This window comes from Sorex araneus, chromosome 1 (genome assembly GCF_027595985.1).
Source record: "Sorex araneus isolate mSorAra2 chromosome 1, mSorAra2.pri, whole genome shotgun sequence".
Classification (NCBI taxonomy): Eukaryota; Metazoa; Chordata; class Mammalia; order Eulipotyphla; family Soricidae; genus Sorex; species Sorex araneus.
Window position 1 is genome coordinate 363,898,517 of NC_073302.1, and position 20,241 is coordinate 363,918,757.

Below are 20,241 nucleotides of genomic sequence, written 5' to 3' on the forward strand. Positions count from 1 at the left end.
AATATTAACACTTCACATTTATACATTTATACACTTCACATTTGTAAAAATTACCCCTTAGTGCAGAATTGAAATAACTTATCAATTTACTTAAAATAAAGAATTACAAAGCAGCTTTCTCTTACCTTAAATATACCAACCCAATCTTTTGGATTTGGATGAATATATGGAGTTAAGGTGTAATGACATTCCAGGTGTGCATTAGGAAGATAACTCTTGGCCACATTTTGAAAGATGACATGGGCAAAGTTGGAGGTCTGTAATGGGACTTCTTGAAAGGATGTCATTGTGATCCTGAAACAAGTAATTTGCACATATTGAGCGATGCCCTTTATGAAGAAACATATCCAAAAATACATAATATTTCATAAAAATTTGCATGTCACACAGGGTTTTTTTTGTTCTTGTTAATATAGGAATTCTTTTGAAGTGATTAAATATAAAAACAAACTGGAAAACCAATTTCCAATATGGGCCAGGAGGTTACAAGGGAATGATATAGTTACAGAACAGAAAAGCAAGCCTCTCAACTCTAAAAAAGCTTTAATAAGTTTAATCCTTGATTTCTAATGCAGACAAAAATAAATGAGCAAGGGGTATTTTTACTTCTCTGTCGGGGGGGGGGCGGGGAGGTTTGCTTTTTGGGTCATACCCGATGGTGCTCAGGGCTTCCAATATAAACCTGCCAAGCCCTTAGAAAGACAACAGAAATATGTTAAAGGGAATTATTTTATTAATGATCAATTAGCTTTTTCTATGTTAGCCCTTAATCATTTTTCTTCCTAATCTGACCCATCCCATTTGCTCTCCTCTACATGCAAAACTTTAACCTCTCCTAACCCACACTCAGGACTTCCAGAACTCCTTATTAAAATTACTATGAGATGACAACAATCATTTTCTGTGAGTGGAACCCAGGTACATAACTGTATGTACACACATTTTTGGTTTGTGTAGGGCCTCCTGAGGTGTAGCTCAGTGGTAAAGCTCTATCCCACAGGTTTGATCCCTGGCATGGCAAAAAAAAAAAAAAATTTTAAAAAAGAGAGTGGGAGGGAGGGAAAGAGAAGAAAGAGGAGGGGAGCGACAGAGAGAAATGCTGAGATGGAGGAGGGAAAGGGTGAGGGAAGTCACCCCAAGTAACCCCCTGCTTTACACCAGGTCTGGCTGCTCCCATATTTGAGCCTGGCTGCTCAGATCCCTGGTGGGCCTACAGATAATTTTTGGTCGCACTATATCCAGCTATATGTAAGCACCACCAAAGAGGGTGCAGCCCCCAGCAGGTACCACAGTCTTGCGAGCACGTGTGAGCCCAGCACATGGCTCCAAGGTAAGCACAGCCATGATGTGTATGCCTCAAACAAGAGCATGAGTCCTGACATGCACAGTGAAAGGAATACGAGCTCCACGAGCACTGTACACCACAGCTAAAACTGTATGAGAGCACTAAGGTCAGAGAAGTGGAGAAGCGTATACAAAAACGGGGAGTGGGGGAGGCGCGAGGGGAACATATATTTATATATGGACTATCTTCTAAAAAGCAAATAAAAATGTATAAATCGAATGTATTTTTTAAACTTATCTATTGAATTTTAAACCTATTAAATTTCTAGTACATCTAGTGAATGCTCAAGTTGACAAAAGGTGAAAGTGAATCATGAAAGTTTGCAGACACAAAAGTTATCCACATTTAAAATCTACACTTTCACCTTTTGTCAACTTTTTTTAAAAGTTAACAATTTATTGGAAACTTTATAGTGTTCTAGACTCAGTATAATAACTGATTCTACAATACATAAAAAACCTACAACACTAGTCTAAGACATACTTTTAAGTTGTCAAACCAGAATCTCAGAACCTAAGAGACAGTACAAAGGTTAAGGTGACTTGCCTTGCACACAGTCAACCTGGGTTCAGTTCCCTGCACCACATAAAGTTCCCCAAGCACTGCTATGGTTCCCCAAGCACTGATAGGAGTGACACCTGAGCCAGAGACAGGAGGAAGCCCTGAGCATCCTGGTGTTTACTCACTCCTCCCCCCATCGCCAAAAAAGAGAATCTTGGGGCCAGAGTGATAAAGCAGGCAGGGAGCTTGCCTTGCACACGGCTGATCTGGGTTTGACCCCCGAATTCCATATGGTTCCCCAACCCGAGCCCCACCAGAAGTAATCCCTGAGCCTAGCCCTGAGCACAGCTGGGTATGATCCAAAAACAAACAACATTTTTAAAAAGCATCTTCTGAAATGAAGAAATTTGGGGCAAGATTCTTGCAAATAAATCTGCTTTGCAAATAAAATTGATACAGCAGTGATTTTCAACCACTTTAACCCATCTGCCAGTAAAAAAAAAAAAAAGTATTTCACAGATTGCTAAAATAAAAATAATTATTTATAGTAGCCTCTTGTGCATTCATTTTTAAACCAAATAGTTAAAAATGAAAATCATGTGTTACATGGCAATAACTTTCTTGAGGACTGGCAGGAAATTTCTGCAGAGGCACAGGTTTGCAATCCAGAGGCTAGAAGCCCACTGTTGTAAAGGGCAAGCACAGCAGGAAGAGTCTGTTCATATTATAACAATTAAGTTTTTATTCCTAAAGTCTAAGACTGCAGTTGTTTCTGTTGCTGACCAGTTTAAACTACTAAGCCAAAAATCTAAGTTTTGAAGTGAAAGGCCTTCAAAAATTAACCACTTTCCTTCTTGCGCAATCTGTTTGTTATGGTCAAAGCTACTTTACTGAAATAATACATTAGGTATCCCCAAAAAAGAACCTGGAAACCTGGAAGCCACTGAAGGGAGAGTATGAGGCCAACTGAGTGCCAGTCCCTGCCAGGGGCTGCTGAATGTGCCGTAAAGAGCGAGCTGGTGCACTCAGTAACAACCCTACTGTGCACACAGCCTGCACTTATTACCAGTAATCCGATTCAAAGAACTGAACTGTCAATACTTCCCAGCTTCAGTAAAATGAAAAAGAAGTATCTGCTAAGCCAATAATAGCTGCTTAAAATAACTGAAGAGTTCTATTTATTTCTTTGAATTGTCTGCACTAATCTGGCTTCGAGAGGATTATGTCATGATGCAATTATTCCTAAAAATAACCTCTGCAAAACAGCAGCTTCATAAAGGTGAGTGTGGGGGACGCAAGAAGAATTAGCCACAGATTTTTTCAATGTTCACTATACTACAGACTAGGACACTACTGACTGAAACTGAATAGTAAATGTAATTTAATCAAACTCTATTTGATGGAAAACCAAAACTAGAGCGAATCAAAGCATTTCTCTAGCAAGAGTGAACATTTAATTTTCTCTAAGTTATTCAGGAGAAGAAAAGGTAGTATAGAATGAGTTTCCTAAGGTTTTAATTGAGAGCAGTAAAAAGAAAGATTTTTTCTTAAAACTTGTATCTAAATAACACCTAATGAAGTTCACACACACACAGTTTCCAAAAGTAATATAAGGAAAGTTGTTATAAAATAAGGCAGTTTACAATTTGTTTATCCTCAATAAAGTTTTTAAAATCCATAATCCAATCTTAGACTTATAACTCACTGAAAAAAATTACAGTATGATTTAGCGCAAAGCATATATGTAAGCATTTATATATGCATGTGTATAAATATATACATATAAATGTATCAAGACCAAAAATAAACTGCCATAGAGTTAGCAGTCTTTATAACAGAGTTTGCAGTCTTTATAATAGACTTAGCAGTCTTTATAAAGATAGGTTTTTTAAAAAAATAGTTTGGGAGCTGGAGAAAAATACAGCAGGTAGGCATGGCACACAACCTTGCACACAGCCAACCGGGGTCAATCCCTGTCATCCTGTATGGTTCCCCGAGCACCACAAAAGAACTGATCCCTGAGCACAGACTTAAGACTAAGCTCTGACCACAACTGGATGTGGTCCAGAAGGGGGGACAGAGGAGGAAAATTTTAGAAAACTTAAGTTTTGAGGCCAAAACATTAATACAGTGGGTAGGATGTTTGCCTTGCACAAATGTCTTGCACACTGAACCTGGCTGACCCAATTCCCAGCATCCCATATGGTCCCCCAAGAACTGCCAGGATTGATTCCTGAGTGCAGAGTCAGGAGTAACCCCTGAGAATTGCTAGGTATGACCCCCAAAAGCCCCCCCCCAAAAAAAAGGAAAACAAAGAAAAAGAACTTTTACTCAACTGATTCTAATTTCTACCAATATTGTATTTTTTTTCATTGTTCTAAGTAAACATAACACAAAATCTCTTCTTTCAGAAGGAAGGGCATTTTGGGACACAGAGGACCATTCCTCCCCTCTATACTGAGGGCTGCTCCCAGCAGTGCCTCCTAGTGGTTTCCTGGGAAACCTGCAGTGCTGGGGACTGAGATAGATAGGCTGCATGCAAGGCAATTCCAGTAACTCCTATACCATCTCTCTGACCTGAAATTTCATTTTTAATTCATCCCCCCAAATCCAATTTATTTTTAACGGAAAATCCTAACATAATTTTAAATAGATCATGCTTATAAGTCTGAAAATATAATCATCCTAATAACCTTCATAAAACTCTTACCAGCCTTTTAAAAAATTCCAATGCAATTATGACTATATACTTTAAAATTATTATTCCCCTCACTCTTTTACTTGCTTTTTAATTATATTGCTTCTAGTCATAAGAAAGTTAATAAGGAAAAGGTCATCTGTATGTAATTTCAATCAGTCAACAATTTTAAATAGGTAAAATGAAATGTCTAACTCCAAAGTCCCTCAATTTCACTCTTTACACAGATTAGAGTGAAAAGACAGGCAAATCCGAAAAAATGTTGAAAATCACTGAAAACGTCAATGTAACAAGATGACTCACATACACAAACGATACATGTATGCTTGTAACACACCACCAATACACATGTCTAGTGAACAAGTACAAAGTCACTGCATCACCTTGTGGTAATCCCTGGTAAGTGTAGCTTCACTAACATCCTGAGGAAAAGTACTAACTGCACCTCAGTTGGCCGAAGAGAAAAAAAATATGGCCAAAACACGCAAAGGGCAGTAAAAACAGCTTTACTGTACTAAATATTGCCTCCCATTCTCTAATATCTCCAGAAACACAGGCACATTAAAATACAAGCCTGGACTAAGTCAATTTTCCAGTCAAGAATTCCAAGACCAGACATAGTTGGCAGGGAAATGAAGTCCAAAAGGCATTACATGTACCTACATGCCCTCTCTTCTGTTTCCTACTGCAGTCTTAAAAGTTTTAATAGATTTAGACTTGCTTTGTATCTGCCATGCAAACTTATGGCATGCAGTCTTAAGTCTAAAATCGAGTTTTGTGGTACTAAGGACAAATACAATAATTTAGCTACAGGGAAAGGCATGAGAGCAAATATATTAATACCTTTACTATAATGCTTTTTCTCCAAGCTTTTCTGAACCTGAAGATAGCATTTTATTATATCACTTTTTCCAGAGCCTCCTAATACTCATTTTACTTGACTAACCCAGAAAATGAAGCTATCATCAACTAAATGGAAAATAGCCCATACTGGAAGCATACAAACATCTATGGGCATAGACATCTGAAGAGGAAACTAAATTAAAGCATTTTAATTTAAACTTGTCATTTGTAACCATTAGAATCCAAAAAGGTAATTCTGCCATCTGCAATAATTTGACTATGACTATATTTTTAAAGATCCTTTTTAAAGATGCTAAGCCAATAATAGCTAAACTATCCTGATATCTGAATAACTCACTTTATAAGGGGCGTGTTAAGAAGAGGGAATGGGGCTGGAGAGATAGCACAGCGGGTAGGGCGTTTGCCTTGCACGCGGCTGACCCGGGTTCAAATCCCAGCATCCCATATGATCCCCTGAGCAAGGCCAGGGGTAATTCCTGAGTGCAGAGCCAGGAGTAACCCCTGTGCAGAGCCAGGTGTGACCCAAAAAGCAAAAAAAAAAAAAAAAAAAAAAGGAGAGGGAATAAGTAAAATGGGGTCTCTTTAAAAATTGTTTTCTCCTTTTGTATTAATTTAAAACCTTTCACGATTAAAGTTAGTAACACCAGAGAAAATAAAGGTTTGTAATAAAAACGTGTGTTGTTTTCAGTGCATATAAAAACCTACTGTAACAGAAACACGTAACATGCTATGGCTGAAAAGCGAGCAAAAGTTTTTTAAGCCTTCATTTAAAATGACATGAACTTTTATAACTACCTCCACACACCAGTCCTATGGGGCAGACATCTGAAGAGGAAACTATGTCGGATATTCTATTAGCTTCTATCTTAAGTTAAAAATTACAAACTGATTCATGAACCAGAAAAAAATGTTACAAGCGGCAGTCCTGGGAAGAAGCAGCAATCCCCCAAACATTTATTTTTGCCCTCTAATAGAAAGCCCTATCTCCAGAACTCTTTATAGCTGAGGGTCAGTCAGTTCAGGTGCCACTCGCTTTTCAGGGAATTTAAAAACCCTGTCTAAAAAGCTATCAGCTTAGCCCATAACTGAGAGGGGAAACTTTTTTAATTGAATCACGGTTGAGATGGAGCATTACAAAACTGTACATGTCATACCAGGTTCCAACACCCATCCCTCCAGCAGGGTAATTTCCCAGCACCAGTGTCCCCAGTTTCCCTCCCGCCCCCTCAAGCTGCCACACAGCCCCGCCCCCTGCCTCTATGGCAGGCACCTCTCTTCTTTCTCTTCTAGAGGGGAACCTTTTATCTCAAGTTTTACTTGCAGTTTACAAAATGACTTCTAAAAATCCAGACATGCAAAAAGCCAAAATTTTATATAATATTTAGATTCCAAAAGAATACAACCCAATAAACTTCGAATTGGAAGTTAAGACCCGCAAGAGAATAGAAATGAGCATCGTTAAATACTCATAAATGTTTGACATCGTTTAAAAGGTTCAACAGAACAGTATAAACTTTCGAAACAGTGAGCCAGAATTCCAAGATAGCTGTTAATTTTAAGGAAAAGCTATTTACTGCTGATTCTACACAAACGGCTGCACCCATAATTGTGGAGAGAGCGCCGTTTATGAACAGAGCGAGGAGCAGACAAAAGCTACACAAGGCCGTCCTTGGGGAGTGGGGGGCAGTGGGGAGACCCCCACCCTCATTGCTAATGCAAGAAGCAGCGCTTCGTACCCGGGTCTACCCTCGGCCGGGAAGGGACCAGAAGCGAAGGTCCGGCCGGGGCAACTTCTCCGCAGCAATTAGCGGGTCACGAGGCCCCTTCTGGGTTCATTGCCATGCTAGTCAATTTCTTTAACCCCCCCCCCAAAAAAAAAAGTCCTCGGAACCGAGCCACAAAATTATAATTAGCAACTGCTGGAAAGCAGGGGGGTGGAAATTTCACAATTAACGGAATGCAGAGCTGAAAAAAAAAAATAAAATAGAATTTGTTTTTTAAAGAAAAGGGAAAGCCGTTCCCACCGGGATGCCTGACATAGTTGCAATTCCGAAGAGCCTGTGAAACCCACACGCCGCCGCACAGAAGCCCCCACCCCGAGGAGTCTCGGGCGCACGCCCCCAGCTCCGCCAGCCGCCCAGACCGCGGGCCGTCGCGGGCCCGGGGGCCGAGGGGGCGGCAGCGGGGGGCGGCCCGGGAGCCCCGCCGACTCCGCCCGCGCCGCCGCGGGACGCCCCGCCTCCCCCGCCGCTGACGCCGCCGGCCCAAACAGCCGCGTCTCCCGGGGCGCCGGCCGCCCGCGACCCCGCGCCCGCGCCCGCGCCCGCGCCCCCGCCCCGCGGGCCGCTCCCGCGCGGGCCGTGGCTCTCTCCCGGGCTCCCGCCGGCCGCCGGCGCCCCGCGGCGCGTCACAGTCGCGGGCCGCGGGCAGAAACCCAGAGTCATTCGGCAGCGGCGGCGGCGTCACCGCGGACACCGCTCTCCGGGCGACAACACGCCAAGGGCCTCTCCGGAGAGCCCCCGAACGAGCCCCGCCGCGGGGCCACCCGACCCCCAGACGCCGGGGAGCGAGGACCGAGGCGCCTTACCCAGCGAGGGCTTCCCGGACAGAGAGGGAGCGTTAGAGAAGATCCCAATCCCCAGCCGCCATCAGCCGCCGAAGCTCTTCCGCCTCCGCGGGCCGACTCCGCCGGCGGCCACGCCCACCCGAGGGCGGGGGGAGAGCGGCTCGCGACGTCACTTCCGCCCACGGACACGCCCCGGCCGCTGCGGCGTCTAGAGCGGGGCCGGGCTCCGCGCAGACCCCCTGCCCTCCCCTCCGCGGGGCGGCTCTGCTGCCCGGTCTCTCGGGGCCCCTGTGCCGCCTTTTCTCTTGGCTTGGCTCTGCCTCCACTTTCTGGGTCTCGCGGAGTTCGCGCACAGACCCAGGCCCCGCCTAGCGGAAGTGTTTGCTGTTTGTTGACTTTCCCCGGGATAGCTGAGTAATTTACCTGTTCGGTGCAAACACTTCTGCCACGTCACTGCCCGGCTTCTAGAAATGTGTCAAAGCGACATCCAGACTAGGTGTCGCAGCCCCGCACCTCCCTAGTACACGTGATGACAATAATGTAAGACAAAAGATTTGTTAATACCAATAGTAAGAGTTCCCAGCATTTACCGATTGATTCATTTCCTAGATGTTAATATCTTTGAATTTGGTTTGGTGTGTTTTATTATACTTGATCAAAGTATTTCAGAACCTTGATAAATCACTTATTTTCGTGGTCTTTACATATGAAGGAAATGTGATAGTGAACAATAATAAGTTTTTCTACCAGGAGACTTTTCATAGTGAAGATAACTCAAGGTATATAAAGCACTTTATAAGCACAACTTTCCATAGGAATTGCTCTTTGTTTTTCTCTTTGTATTTTTTAATCACATATATAGTAAATTTCTAATCATCAATTTTCAGTTAAATCAGACAAAATATGCTAAATGGAATTAATTATTAGAAATTTTTGTGCACGTATTTATTTTTGTTTTTTGAGGGAGACACCCTCAATAGCTCAGGGGCTTCCTAAGCTCTTTACTTGTGGGTCAGTCCTCGTACTACTACATACTACGAATCTCGTCATTGTAGCCCAACCATCCAGCATGCAAATTACATATCCAGCTCATTGAGCTACTTCTCCCATCCCTGTTCTTTTTCAAATTCTTGGATTTTTGGATTTTTAGCCCTTTTTCTCTCCCTCCCCCTAGACCCATTGGTGTTTTCTTGGGAGTTTTAGTTATTTTAATAGTGATCCCTTGAATTTTTCAGACATTTTCTCCAAGCAAGGTAAAGAGTTTTTTTGTATGCTGGCAGTGCACTAAAGCTACAGAAAAGATAGACAGACAGACAGACAGACAGATAGATAAAGATTTATAATCCCTTATATAAAATCTCTGGCCTGATGGAATAGAGAAGGGATCACTAAGAAAATGATGGCTGAAAGAATCAGTTGGGATGGGAAATGTGTGCAGAAAGTAGATAATGGACCAAACATGATGACCTCTCAGTGTCTGTGCTGCAAGCCATAATGCCTAAAAGTAGAGAAAGAGTATGGGGAATATTGTCTGCTACTGAGGCAAGGGGAGGGTGAGAAAGGGGGGGTATACCGGGGATATTGGTGGTGGGGTACACTGGTAGAGGGATGGGTGATTGATGATTGTATGATTGTAACCCAAACATGAAAGCTTGTAACTATCTCACTGTAATTCAAGAACATTTAAATAAATTAATTAATTAAATAAATAAATAAATAAAATCTCTGGCCTAAGTGGATTCCAAATTTAGAATTTTTCCGACTTTAGAAGAGTACTTTATCCTATGTGAAATTGACCAGGGGTTCAAATTCCACCCCATATTGTCCAAGAGCCCCATCAGAGTGATCCCCGAGCACTGACAGATAAAGCCCAAAAGCAATAAACAAATAAAAAATAAACTCAGAGATGGAAGAATTTAGACTTATGTTAATGTGAACAACATCCTCTTTATAGGGGGTAGGCATAGATTGTTAAGAATTTCTGTGAAGAGGAGGAAGACTTTCAAGTCAGGATATTAAGTCTGGATGTTTTGATATTGTAATCTTATAGGACAGACTACCTGACATGAACCTGGGAAGACAAGGTGATTTGATATTGATAAATTCCATTAGTCAAAAGACAATAATTCAGGCTGGAGAGATAGTACAGAGCGTAAGGCACTTTCCTTGCACTAGACCAACCCAGGTTTGATCCCAGGCACCACATATATCCCCTGAGCACCACCAGGAGTAATTCCTGAGCACAGAGCCAGGAGTTGACCCAAAATACCAGCAGGGTGTGGCCCAATAATATTGTTATTATTAATAACAATAATAACTTTTCAGACCATGTTTATAGGAACTGCTTTACAGAGGCATAAAAAAATGTTATAATTAGTCATTCAAGAAAAAATAAGTAGAAAAACACCACATCCTTTCCATTCCTGTTTTGCCTGTCGCCTTCAGAACAATCTGCAGAGCTTCAAACTTTTTACAAGGAAGAAAGCTCAAGCCATAGTACAGGGGCTAAGGCACTTGCATGGCATACAGTCAACAGCAGTTCAATGGCTAGAATTGCATGTGGTCAGCTGAGCATCACCAGGAGTGATCCCTGAGCACAGAGGAGATTGTAAGACCGGAGTGCAATCAGGTGCTATTAAAAAAAAAAAAGCAAAAAGATAACAATGAAGAACTGTACAGAAAACATCATCATTCAGGATTCAAGATGACCTGATACCCTCAAGCTTCGTCCTGTTTAATTGGAAACCCGACTTTCCTACATCAAGAAATGGAAAAACATAAACATTTCCTGCCGTCCTCCAACTCTTATAATAGTTCCTGAAACAAACATATGAGAGAGGTCAAGAAGAGTTTGTTTCTACCTTCCTTGTATACCATATCTCAATAAACAAATAACCTTTTTATTCTTGCAAAAGCTGGCGTTAAGGTGTTCGGCTTTCTGGTACACTCTGACACACACACTGCTTCAGCTTGAGCACGGGAGTCAGGCAGATTGTTGACCCCCAAAAAAGAGATAATTTCCATCTGTGAAATTTCTCTGCTGCAATTCTTTCCAGGCACTGTGCTAGATATTGTGCCCGATTGTCATGGCAATCCTCTAAGCTGTTATCAACTGCTAAAAAGCAAAAGTCAGGGGCTGGAGATGAACCTCAGTTGTAGAGCATTTGCCTGGTGCTGGGTTTATTCTCTAGCACCACATACTGAAAGACTTTTTCAAAAATTGAGATCTAATTGACTTTAAGTGATTCTTCATTTGGACCCGAGGCTTCTGGCCACGCAGTGTCTGGTAGTGGTGACTACAGTAGAATCCTTCTGAACATGTAGCTCCCTATCCAGTTCATGTTTCTCTGCCATTTTTCTGTATGTCTGTATAACATTCATGTGCATGATATGCAGGTAAGGAATTGTATGTCCTGTAGTTGCATGTACTGAATATTCTCCCTGATGAATGTATATGAGTTTCCTGATAAAAACTACTAGAGCACGTCAAAGTCCTTACAATACTCTATCTCAGCTGGGCATAAAACTACACACTTTACCCCCTCTCTTTGAAGCTCTTCTTCAACTTAGACATGGGGGGACTCGGAAATATACTTCCCAAGTTGTTATTTCTTTGCGAACAAAGGCCCTTTTTGATATTGAGTTACTCTTGTTCTTTATCTGGGACAATATGCCACAGAAATGGCAACTTCTACATTTGGGGTGGCAGCCCTGTTTGTCATTCCCTCTAGCCCATTTTCCAGCCAGCCAAGTCCACACCATCCACGTCTACACTATGTGATGTGGGTCTGTTGCTCAGCTTCCAGTTGGATTTAATACTTTACTTAGCACTGTCATCCCATTGTTCATTGATTTGCTCGAGCGGGCACCCGTAATGTCTCCATTGTGAGACTTGTTGCTACTGTTTTGGGCATATCAAATACGCCATGGGTAACTTGCCAGACTCTGCCATGCGGGAGGGATACTGTCGGTAGCTTGCCGGGCTCTCCGAGAAGGGAAGAGGAATCGAACCTGGGTCGACCATGTGCAAGGCAAATGCCCTACTCTCTGTGCTATCGCTCCAGTCCATATTTTATTTGTCCCCAAGTAAAAGCTGTATCTGTCCTCTGACTGGCAATACCTCAGGTAAGTAAGATTTAAAATTATTTTAAATTTTAACTTTTAAAATTTTTTAATTTAAATCCATACGTTTTAAATCTTAACCTACCTTCACACCCACACCTTCCACTTCCATCACAACATACACAAACACACACACACACACACACACACACACACATACACACCCTGTGAAGTCTGAAACTGCTATTAGTTAAGGTAGTAAGTCAGTGTTAGTCCTGGCATAAACGTCGTTTTGAACCTTTGGGCTTGTTTTTCCTATGATTAACACCATATTTGTAGGGGAATGTGGGCTCATAAAAATTCCCATGATCACAAACATCAAGTATTCAACCTGAACTCAAATCTACGACTCCTAAAGCTAACAATATTGCCTATCATGACATTTTGCTTCTGAAAAAGTTCTGTTTGTTCATCTCTGACTTAAGCTTGGAATTCTGGGGAAAACAAAAAATAAAACATGGTTTCTAGTCTGAATCTGTTATAAATCTAAGATGGAATGGGTACAGTTAAGTATTAAATTTGCAGAAAATGAATTATGAAATGGTCATAGAAATCAGAATTGATACAAAATTTATTTTTAGCAAGAGTTTATTAAATAAACTATATTTGCTTTAAAAAATTAGCAATTAACAGGAAATTAAAAGGTAGAGGAAAGGCAATAAAAGGAAAATTTTAAGGAAAATAAAAGGGCATAAGTGATATATCATGGTTTGAAAATCAGGAAAAAATAAATTTAGATAGATTTGTTACCACAATTTGCTTGGCTGTAAAAGTCAGGCAAAATGAGTTATTTTCATCCTTTTTTGAGTTTGCATTTAAAATTTTCTTCGCTAGAAATATTTATTTCTTTTAAAAAAATAGGTAAACTTTTGTTCTTAAAATAGAGAACTTTTTTTTAAATAGAGAACTTTTAAGGATGAGATGGGCTGGAGAAACAGCACAGCAGGGAGGGCATTTGCCTTGCACGTGGCCAACCAGGGTTCAATTCTGCCCCTCTCAGAGAGCCTGGCAAGCTACCAAGAATATCTTGCCCCCACGGCAAAGCCTGGCAAACTACCCGTGGCATATTCGATATGCCAAAAACAGTGACAACAAGTCTCACAATGCAGACGTTACTGGTGCCCACTCGAGCAAACCAATGAGCAGTGGGATGACAGTGACAGTAACAGTGACAGTAAGAATGATATCTGAATACCAATAGGGATATTTTTTCTTTTCTTTTTTGGTTTGATTTGGTTTCAGAGCATCTCCAGCTGTCCTCAGAGGCTTACTCCTGGTTCTGTGCTCATGGATCACTCCTGGTGGTGATCAAGAGACAACATGAGGTGCTGAAGATCGAACTAGCATTGAATGTGATTTAAGGAAAACACTTTAAATCCTGTGTATCTCTGACTACATAATGCTAAGTTTTAGATAAACCAAGAAAGAAAGTATCCAATGCACTCTAAAACAAGAATGCTTATTTCGCCTTACTAGACATCCCCTTCTGAGAGAACCTGGCAAGTTATCGGGAGATTCCTGCCTGCATGGGAGAGTCTTGCAAACTCCCAGTGGCGTATTCATATGCCAAAACCAGTAACAATGATGAGTCTCATTCCCCTAGCCCTGAAAGAGCCTCCAATGTGGCACCATTGGAAAGGACAAGTAAAGAAAGGCTTCTAAAATCTCAGGGCTAGGACCAATGAGCCATTACTAAGACCGCTCAAGAAATTCGATGATTAATGGGATGTTGTTGATGATGATGATGATGATGATGATGATGATGATGATGATGATGATGAGACATCTCTTACTAGAAGATGGGTTTGTTACTCTCCTGACATTTGTTTTTTTTAAAAATATATATATACATATACATATATGTTTTTTAAAATATATATATATATACATATACATATATGTTGTATGTAACATTGGTTTGTCCTTTTTCTCCTCCAATGCAAGGAGCTTAGGTTTAGTAAGTGACACCCATCACAATGCTCCCTGAAGCACTCCCATTTCCCTCGCATTCATCATTAACTTCTCCTTTGTGCTCTGCTCCCACTATCTGTTAATCTCTCATTTCCCCTAACCAGAACCATCTGTGACTTGTAACTCAGATTCTTCAGAGATCTAGGTTTTGTATTTGTAAGTGAAATATTGCTTTTATCTTTCCCTTATGTCCTTTACATAGTTTACCTTAGAGCAATGTACTTTTTGTACAAGCACAGGAAGACAGTTAATGCTATGCTTTTGTAACTTGGGAGTAAATTGATTCCCAATTAACTCCACTTAGGAGTTAATTGACTCCCAGTTAACTCCGAATATTTACCTAACTTAATCCTCAATTGCCCTTAGTTTCTAGCATCCCCAAAATAGGGTTGTGACGAAGGGAATTGGATGGACCCAGGGCAAGCTGTAAGCTACTCTGGCATCAAAACTGGACAGGCCAAGGGCCATAAATCTTATAATAAGAGCATGGTCATGGATAAATTCTATCACAACCCCAAAAGGAGTAATTGGACAGGGACCCTGCTGGGATTAGGAAGGACTAATCTGGCCTGAGATCAGAGATCTATAGTGAGATGCCTCCAGGAGAGCTACCCTTTAAATTTAATATATCTCTTACTGCGTCCATACAAAATGACTAGAAATATTATTAAGATGTAAATTTAATATGACTGTTTAAATGTGTGTGGACTAAGGAAAGGAGAGATATACCCTTAGTGCTTGAGCTGATCTCCTAGCTTGATGAAATCTTTGTCTTAGAAGAACTTCCCTTGAAGGGAGGGCTTTACATATGTTGATTATGCTAATTAACCTACGGGTAACTGCAAACCCCCCACACACACACTTTGTGATTGTTCTGTATAACTAAGACTGTGAGAGTGGGTAAGGGAGAAAGAATACAGGCAGTGAGTGAGACTGGAAGGAGGCAGAGGAAGACCTGATTGGAATAAATTGCAACTGATCACCAACCAACTTGGCGACCCTGTTCCCTCCTTCATGCCTCTGTTGGCTGTGGCAGTTGGCTGGAGTGGGGAGGTGGCTCATAGCCACCAAACACACGTGGTGAGAGCGCCCAATTTTTTTTTAACACTCATATATGTGTTTGTATGTGTGTGCTTGTGTATATATGTATATATACATACATATGTATGTTGTTGATGATGATACATACATATACATACATATGTATGTTGTTGATGATGATACATACATATGTATGTATATATACATATATATTCTTATTATTTGGTGGGTGGGGAAGGGTTCTCCCAGAGGTGCTCAGGGCTCACTCCTGGCTCTGTGGTCCAGGATTGTGCCTTTGCTGTTGTTTTGTTTGGGGGGTGATGGGGAGGCTATAGTCAGCAGTGCTCAGTGGTTACTCTTGGCTCTGCACTCAGGAGTCACTGGCATAGCTCAGGGGACCATTTGGAATGCCAGGGATTGAACCCAGGTCAGCCTTGTGCAAGGTAAATGCCTTACCCGCTGTACTACCATAATGGCCCCATACAGTGCACATTTTCCACCACCAACAACCCCAGTATACCCCCCATCCTCTGCCTGTGTGACAGATAATTTCTACATCACTCTCTCTACTTTGATCACATTCAATATTTCAACACCAGTCCCACTATTATTATTTGGAATTTTCCCCCAACACTCAGGCCTGCCGAAAAAGCAACATTAAACAAATTGTTTTCTATTGCTCGTTATGAACAGCATATAATCTTGGAATTGTAAAATTTTAATAATTAGGTCTGGAGAGATTTCTACCAAGAGCTGCTGGGTTCCGAAATTTGTTTGTGTGTCTCTGGGATCATGGCCATTAAGGAGCTTAATTGGTGAGGAGGGGGGCGTTTTTGGACTGCATCTCAGGGTTCCATCAGGGCAGGGGAGGAGAAAGACCAGCTCCTCCCCTATCCAGTGAGGCCCGGCATGTGTCGTTACTGCTGGTCCGTATCTCGATTTTCCAATGAATTCTGGAAGATGGTGGCCCTGGGATCCCCAGGGAACAGGCGAGGGGACAGCACCCGCCCGCTCCCATCTGGGGTGCCCACGAAGAAGGAGGCATTTTTGCCGAGAGTTCGATTCCAATATTCATTTATGTGTCTCTCGAAACTCCTTTTCTTGACCTTTGTTTTTCTTGACCTTTGCTTCTGCTGGATCTTTTTTGGGAGGGTTGGTCTTGTCTTTTCCTGTCTGGGCTAGTTCCAGGATTAATCAGAATGAAGGAAGGAATTGAGGGTTCAAGGATTTTCCTTCAGGCCCTTTCTGTAGGGAGAGGTCCAGTCTCCTGAGGGGCTGCTGCTGGAGAAGGTCTTAGCAGATCTCACTTTCTGTATCCACAAGGTAGCTTAGCTTTAGAATTAGTGGCTTCATTTATTATTTCCCAGGAATTTCACTGCCATGATGTGGGGAGCCCTTTCCTAATCTACCTGCCTACATACCAGCATTCCATATAGTTCCCTGGGCAACACCAGGAATAATTCCTGAGTGCTGACTCAAGAATAACTCCTGAGCATTGTTAAGCACAATCTCCCCCACAATAGGAACCCTACTTATTCAAAGATGTCCAATATCTCCATTTTCAAACTCATCAAGTGTCCAATTCATTAAACTTTCTTCTTGTGGTCCTTCCCTCATTATTCAACTTGGGGTACATAGACTCTAATTTCATTAACATATTAAGACCCAAAAAAACAAATAGAGGATGTTGGAAGGACCCATTCAGGTTGGAAGATGCAAACTGAAAGTAGACTATAAACCGAACGTGAAGGCCACTCAATACCTCTACTGCAAACTACAACACCCAAAAGGAGAGAGAACAAAAGGAAATGCCCTGCCGCAGAGGCAGGGTGGGGTGATGGGGGATGGGGTGGGGGTGGTGAGAGGGATACTGGGATCATTGGTGGAGGTGAATGGGCACTGGTGGAGGGATGGGTAAATGATCACTGTATGAGTGAAATGCAAACAGAAAAGTTCGTAAGTTTGTAACTGTATATCACAGTGATTCTCTAATTAAAATTTTTTAAAAAATAAAATAAAGTCTAATTCAAAGAAAAAGAGAAAAAAATGAATAAATAAAATCAATCCAGTATGTGGGAGGGGAAAAAAAAGACCCCAAAACCTTGACTTCATGTTTTGAAGATTAAGTAGTTTTGTAACCCCAGCGATGTTCAGGAGTTATGCCTGGCTTTGCACTCTGGAATCACACCTGGTGAACTTGGAGGTCTATACAATGTTGGATCCCTCTGGCACTGCTCCGGAACCATTTAGGTGATGATGCCCTGTTGATTATATATCCAGGGGTTCTCGATGAGGCAAGAGACACTCGGAAACATTGCCTCAAAGGCAAAGGGCAGTGCCAGAAAGGGTGCCGATCCCCCCCCTTATAATTTTTGATCATTGCTCCTCTATTACTGATCAGTTTAGCTTAGCTCAGGTCTGTCCCACTAGCTAGGCAGTTATGTTAATTGAGTTACCTTCTACCTTTGTTTCACCTATTGTTGCCAAGGTTTCCCAGGGACACTCACAATTACCAGTGGCTGTGTTAAGCTTCTCCTTTATGCTACACTTCTCCTACATTATTTCCCAGTCTCCCCCCCCCATTCTCTATATCTATATCAGTGACACTCCCCTTTATCTAGCCTGTGGTATTGGGAATAAGGGTTGTTGATTATTGTCTGGTGATCTGTCTGCAACCCGTTCCCTGTCTCAGTCAGGGAATGTCTATCAGCCAGGCGTCAGACCAAGGGACCTCCAACACACTTTCTTCACAATATAAGATGCCAGGGATTGAACCCTGGTCAGCTACACACAAAGCAAGTTTCATATAACAGATCTATGGAATGCTCTACCATTAAGGTTATGTCTAAGATTCTAAGCAAAACCTGACATTAAAAGCAAAGGTCTTGGGAAGTTTCTTGCACGCATTAATGAGAAACTATGTGATTTATGATACTCAGAAACAGATCAAACAGAGAATTATATTTTGTCAGACCTTTACCCCACCTGGCTCCAAAGTGTTATTTGCTCCTCATACAGCTGGAATGTAAATATTCTTTGCCCTCTGTTCCTTATTTCAGTGAGAGGAGTAATGGTCTAAATAATACTTTGAATTCCTAAGGCACTTATGTCAACAAGATTCATTCCTTTCAATGATTCTCATTACATACCTTTGAGCCATTATCAGTGGTGAGTTTTAAAAGATTTATTAAGACTGTCTTCTAAAGTTTTCATTGTAACAAAGCCTGAGTGAGCATTTTAGGCAGAAATGCATTTATTTTGTATTTCCCAGTGCCAGGGATCAAACCCAAAGCTTCACACATGCAAGGGGAGCAGCATGGATACTGAGCTTTATGCTGAGCCCTGAAATGTGTCCCCTCCCACCTCCCCACCCCACCCCTGCCAAAATTGGATCTTCTCCTGCCCTCTCAGAAAACTTGTGTTATTTCATTTTTAATTACAAATTCTCCCATTATCTTTGCAATATGCCCCAATCTCCTCCCTTTTACTATGTGCTTGCTTGTTCATTTTGGGGAAGAGGATCACCACAGTGCTTGGGATGGACCCATGTGGTGCTGGGAATCGAACCTGGGTCTCTTCCATGGTTAGTACATTCAGCTGTCCCCCCAGCTCCACCTTTCCCTCCCACTAGTATTATCTTTTGTCTTTTTCACAATCAAAATGCTCACTATTAAAATAATGGTTTATAGTCTCCTCTTATTTCTTTACTATAATTTATTCCGGATGCTATCATGTCAAAGAAGATTGCTTTTACCTAATATGCCTACACAGGTAATTCCTTCTTAATAAGCATGTATAGCCCACCTGGCATCTGACTGTATCCCATGATTTGCCTGGAGCCCAAAAGATCCATGAAAAGGAATTTGAATTTTGTCCATGATTGGAGAGTTTAGTCATTTATATGAATGATGCAGATCCTACTTCAAAAGTCAAAATATTTTTGAGAGGCCTGAAAATTGGAGTACTGAATAGGAGAAGAGAATTTGGGGATTATTATGCCCACACTGAGCTAAAAAAGGACTAGGCTTGGCCCCTCACTCTAGTCAAGAGGCCTGCTCTGAGGCTGGAGAGACAGTACAAGGGGGTAAAAAGGCACTTGCCTGATTGCAATTGACTTTATGTATGGTTTAATGATCACCACCAGGAGTGATCCCTAAGCACAATTAGGAGTAAGTCCTGAGCACTGTTGGGTGTGCCCCCAACCCCATACTTGGCAAAACTACTCAACTTGTAAATTCCACAGAGAACTTGTCTCAAGTCCAAACACTGCCCAATGAAGCAGAAAAAAATTTCTAAGCTTTGTGTTTACAGTATCAAGCAACTGGTCTTCTCCATGGCATTCCTAGCGTAGCAGTAATGAGCTAACGTGTGTACTAACATGGTTATACTAACCCCCGTTATGGTTTTCTTCAGATATTATGGTTAATAATTTTGAGAGGAGGCATACCCAACAATGCTCAAGGGTTACTCCTGGCTCTGCACTCAGGAGTCACTGGCATAGCTCGAGGGACTATATGGGATACCAGAGATTGAATCCTCATTAGCTGAATGCAAGGCAAGTGTTCTACCCACTGTACTATCTCTCTAGCCCTATATAATTAATAATTACTGTTATTGTTGTGCCATACTCACTGGTGTGTAGAGGCTACTCCCAGCTCAGTGCTCAGCAATCTCTCCTAGTGCTCAGGGGCCCGTGCAGTGCTAGGGATAGAATCCAGGCAAAGAATGTAGGCAAAGAATATACTCTAGCCCCTTAAGCTATTCAATCTACTGGCTAGATTGTCGCACTGTCACACTGTCGTCCTATTGTTCATCGACTTGCTTGAGCGAGCACCAGTAACATCTCCATTGTGAGATTTGTTGTTACTGTTTTTGGCATAGCAAATACACCATGGGTAGCTTTCCAGGCTCTGCCATAATGGCGCGATATTCGCAGTAGCTTGCTGGGCTCTCTCAGAGGGACAGAGGAATCGAACTCAGGGTCAGCAGCATGCAAGGCAAATGCCCTACCCACTGTGCTATCACTTCAGTCCATATACTAGGTAGAAGAAATATATATCAGCCTCTGAACAGCCCTGAATGTGACCCCAAAACACATATATATATATGTTCTATTTTGTTTTGGGGTCACAT

General features: G+C 41.8%; 1 protein-coding gene across 2 annotated transcripts in view; it reads right to left on the bottom strand.

The window, feature by feature from the left end:
- Positions 1 to 8,146, bottom strand: part of TAX1BP1 (Tax1 binding protein 1) — a 54,797-nt gene extending 46,651 nt beyond the window's left edge. The window contains exons 1-2 of one of the 2 annotated variants that reach the window (XM_004604054.2): positions 7,996 to 8,146; positions 126 to 294 (exon numbers count right to left, since the gene is read on the bottom strand). In XM_004604054.2, the coding sequence (XP_004604111.2) occupies positions 126 to 287 (162 nt within the window). In that variant the 5' untranslated portion in view covers positions 288 to 294; positions 7,996 to 8,146. Of the gene's footprint in view, positions 1 to 125; positions 295 to 7,432; positions 7,556 to 7,995 lie in introns of those variants that run through there. The other variant, XM_055125789.1, reaches the window with a different exon arrangement.
- Positions 8,147 to 20,241: the final 12,095 nt, after the last annotated feature.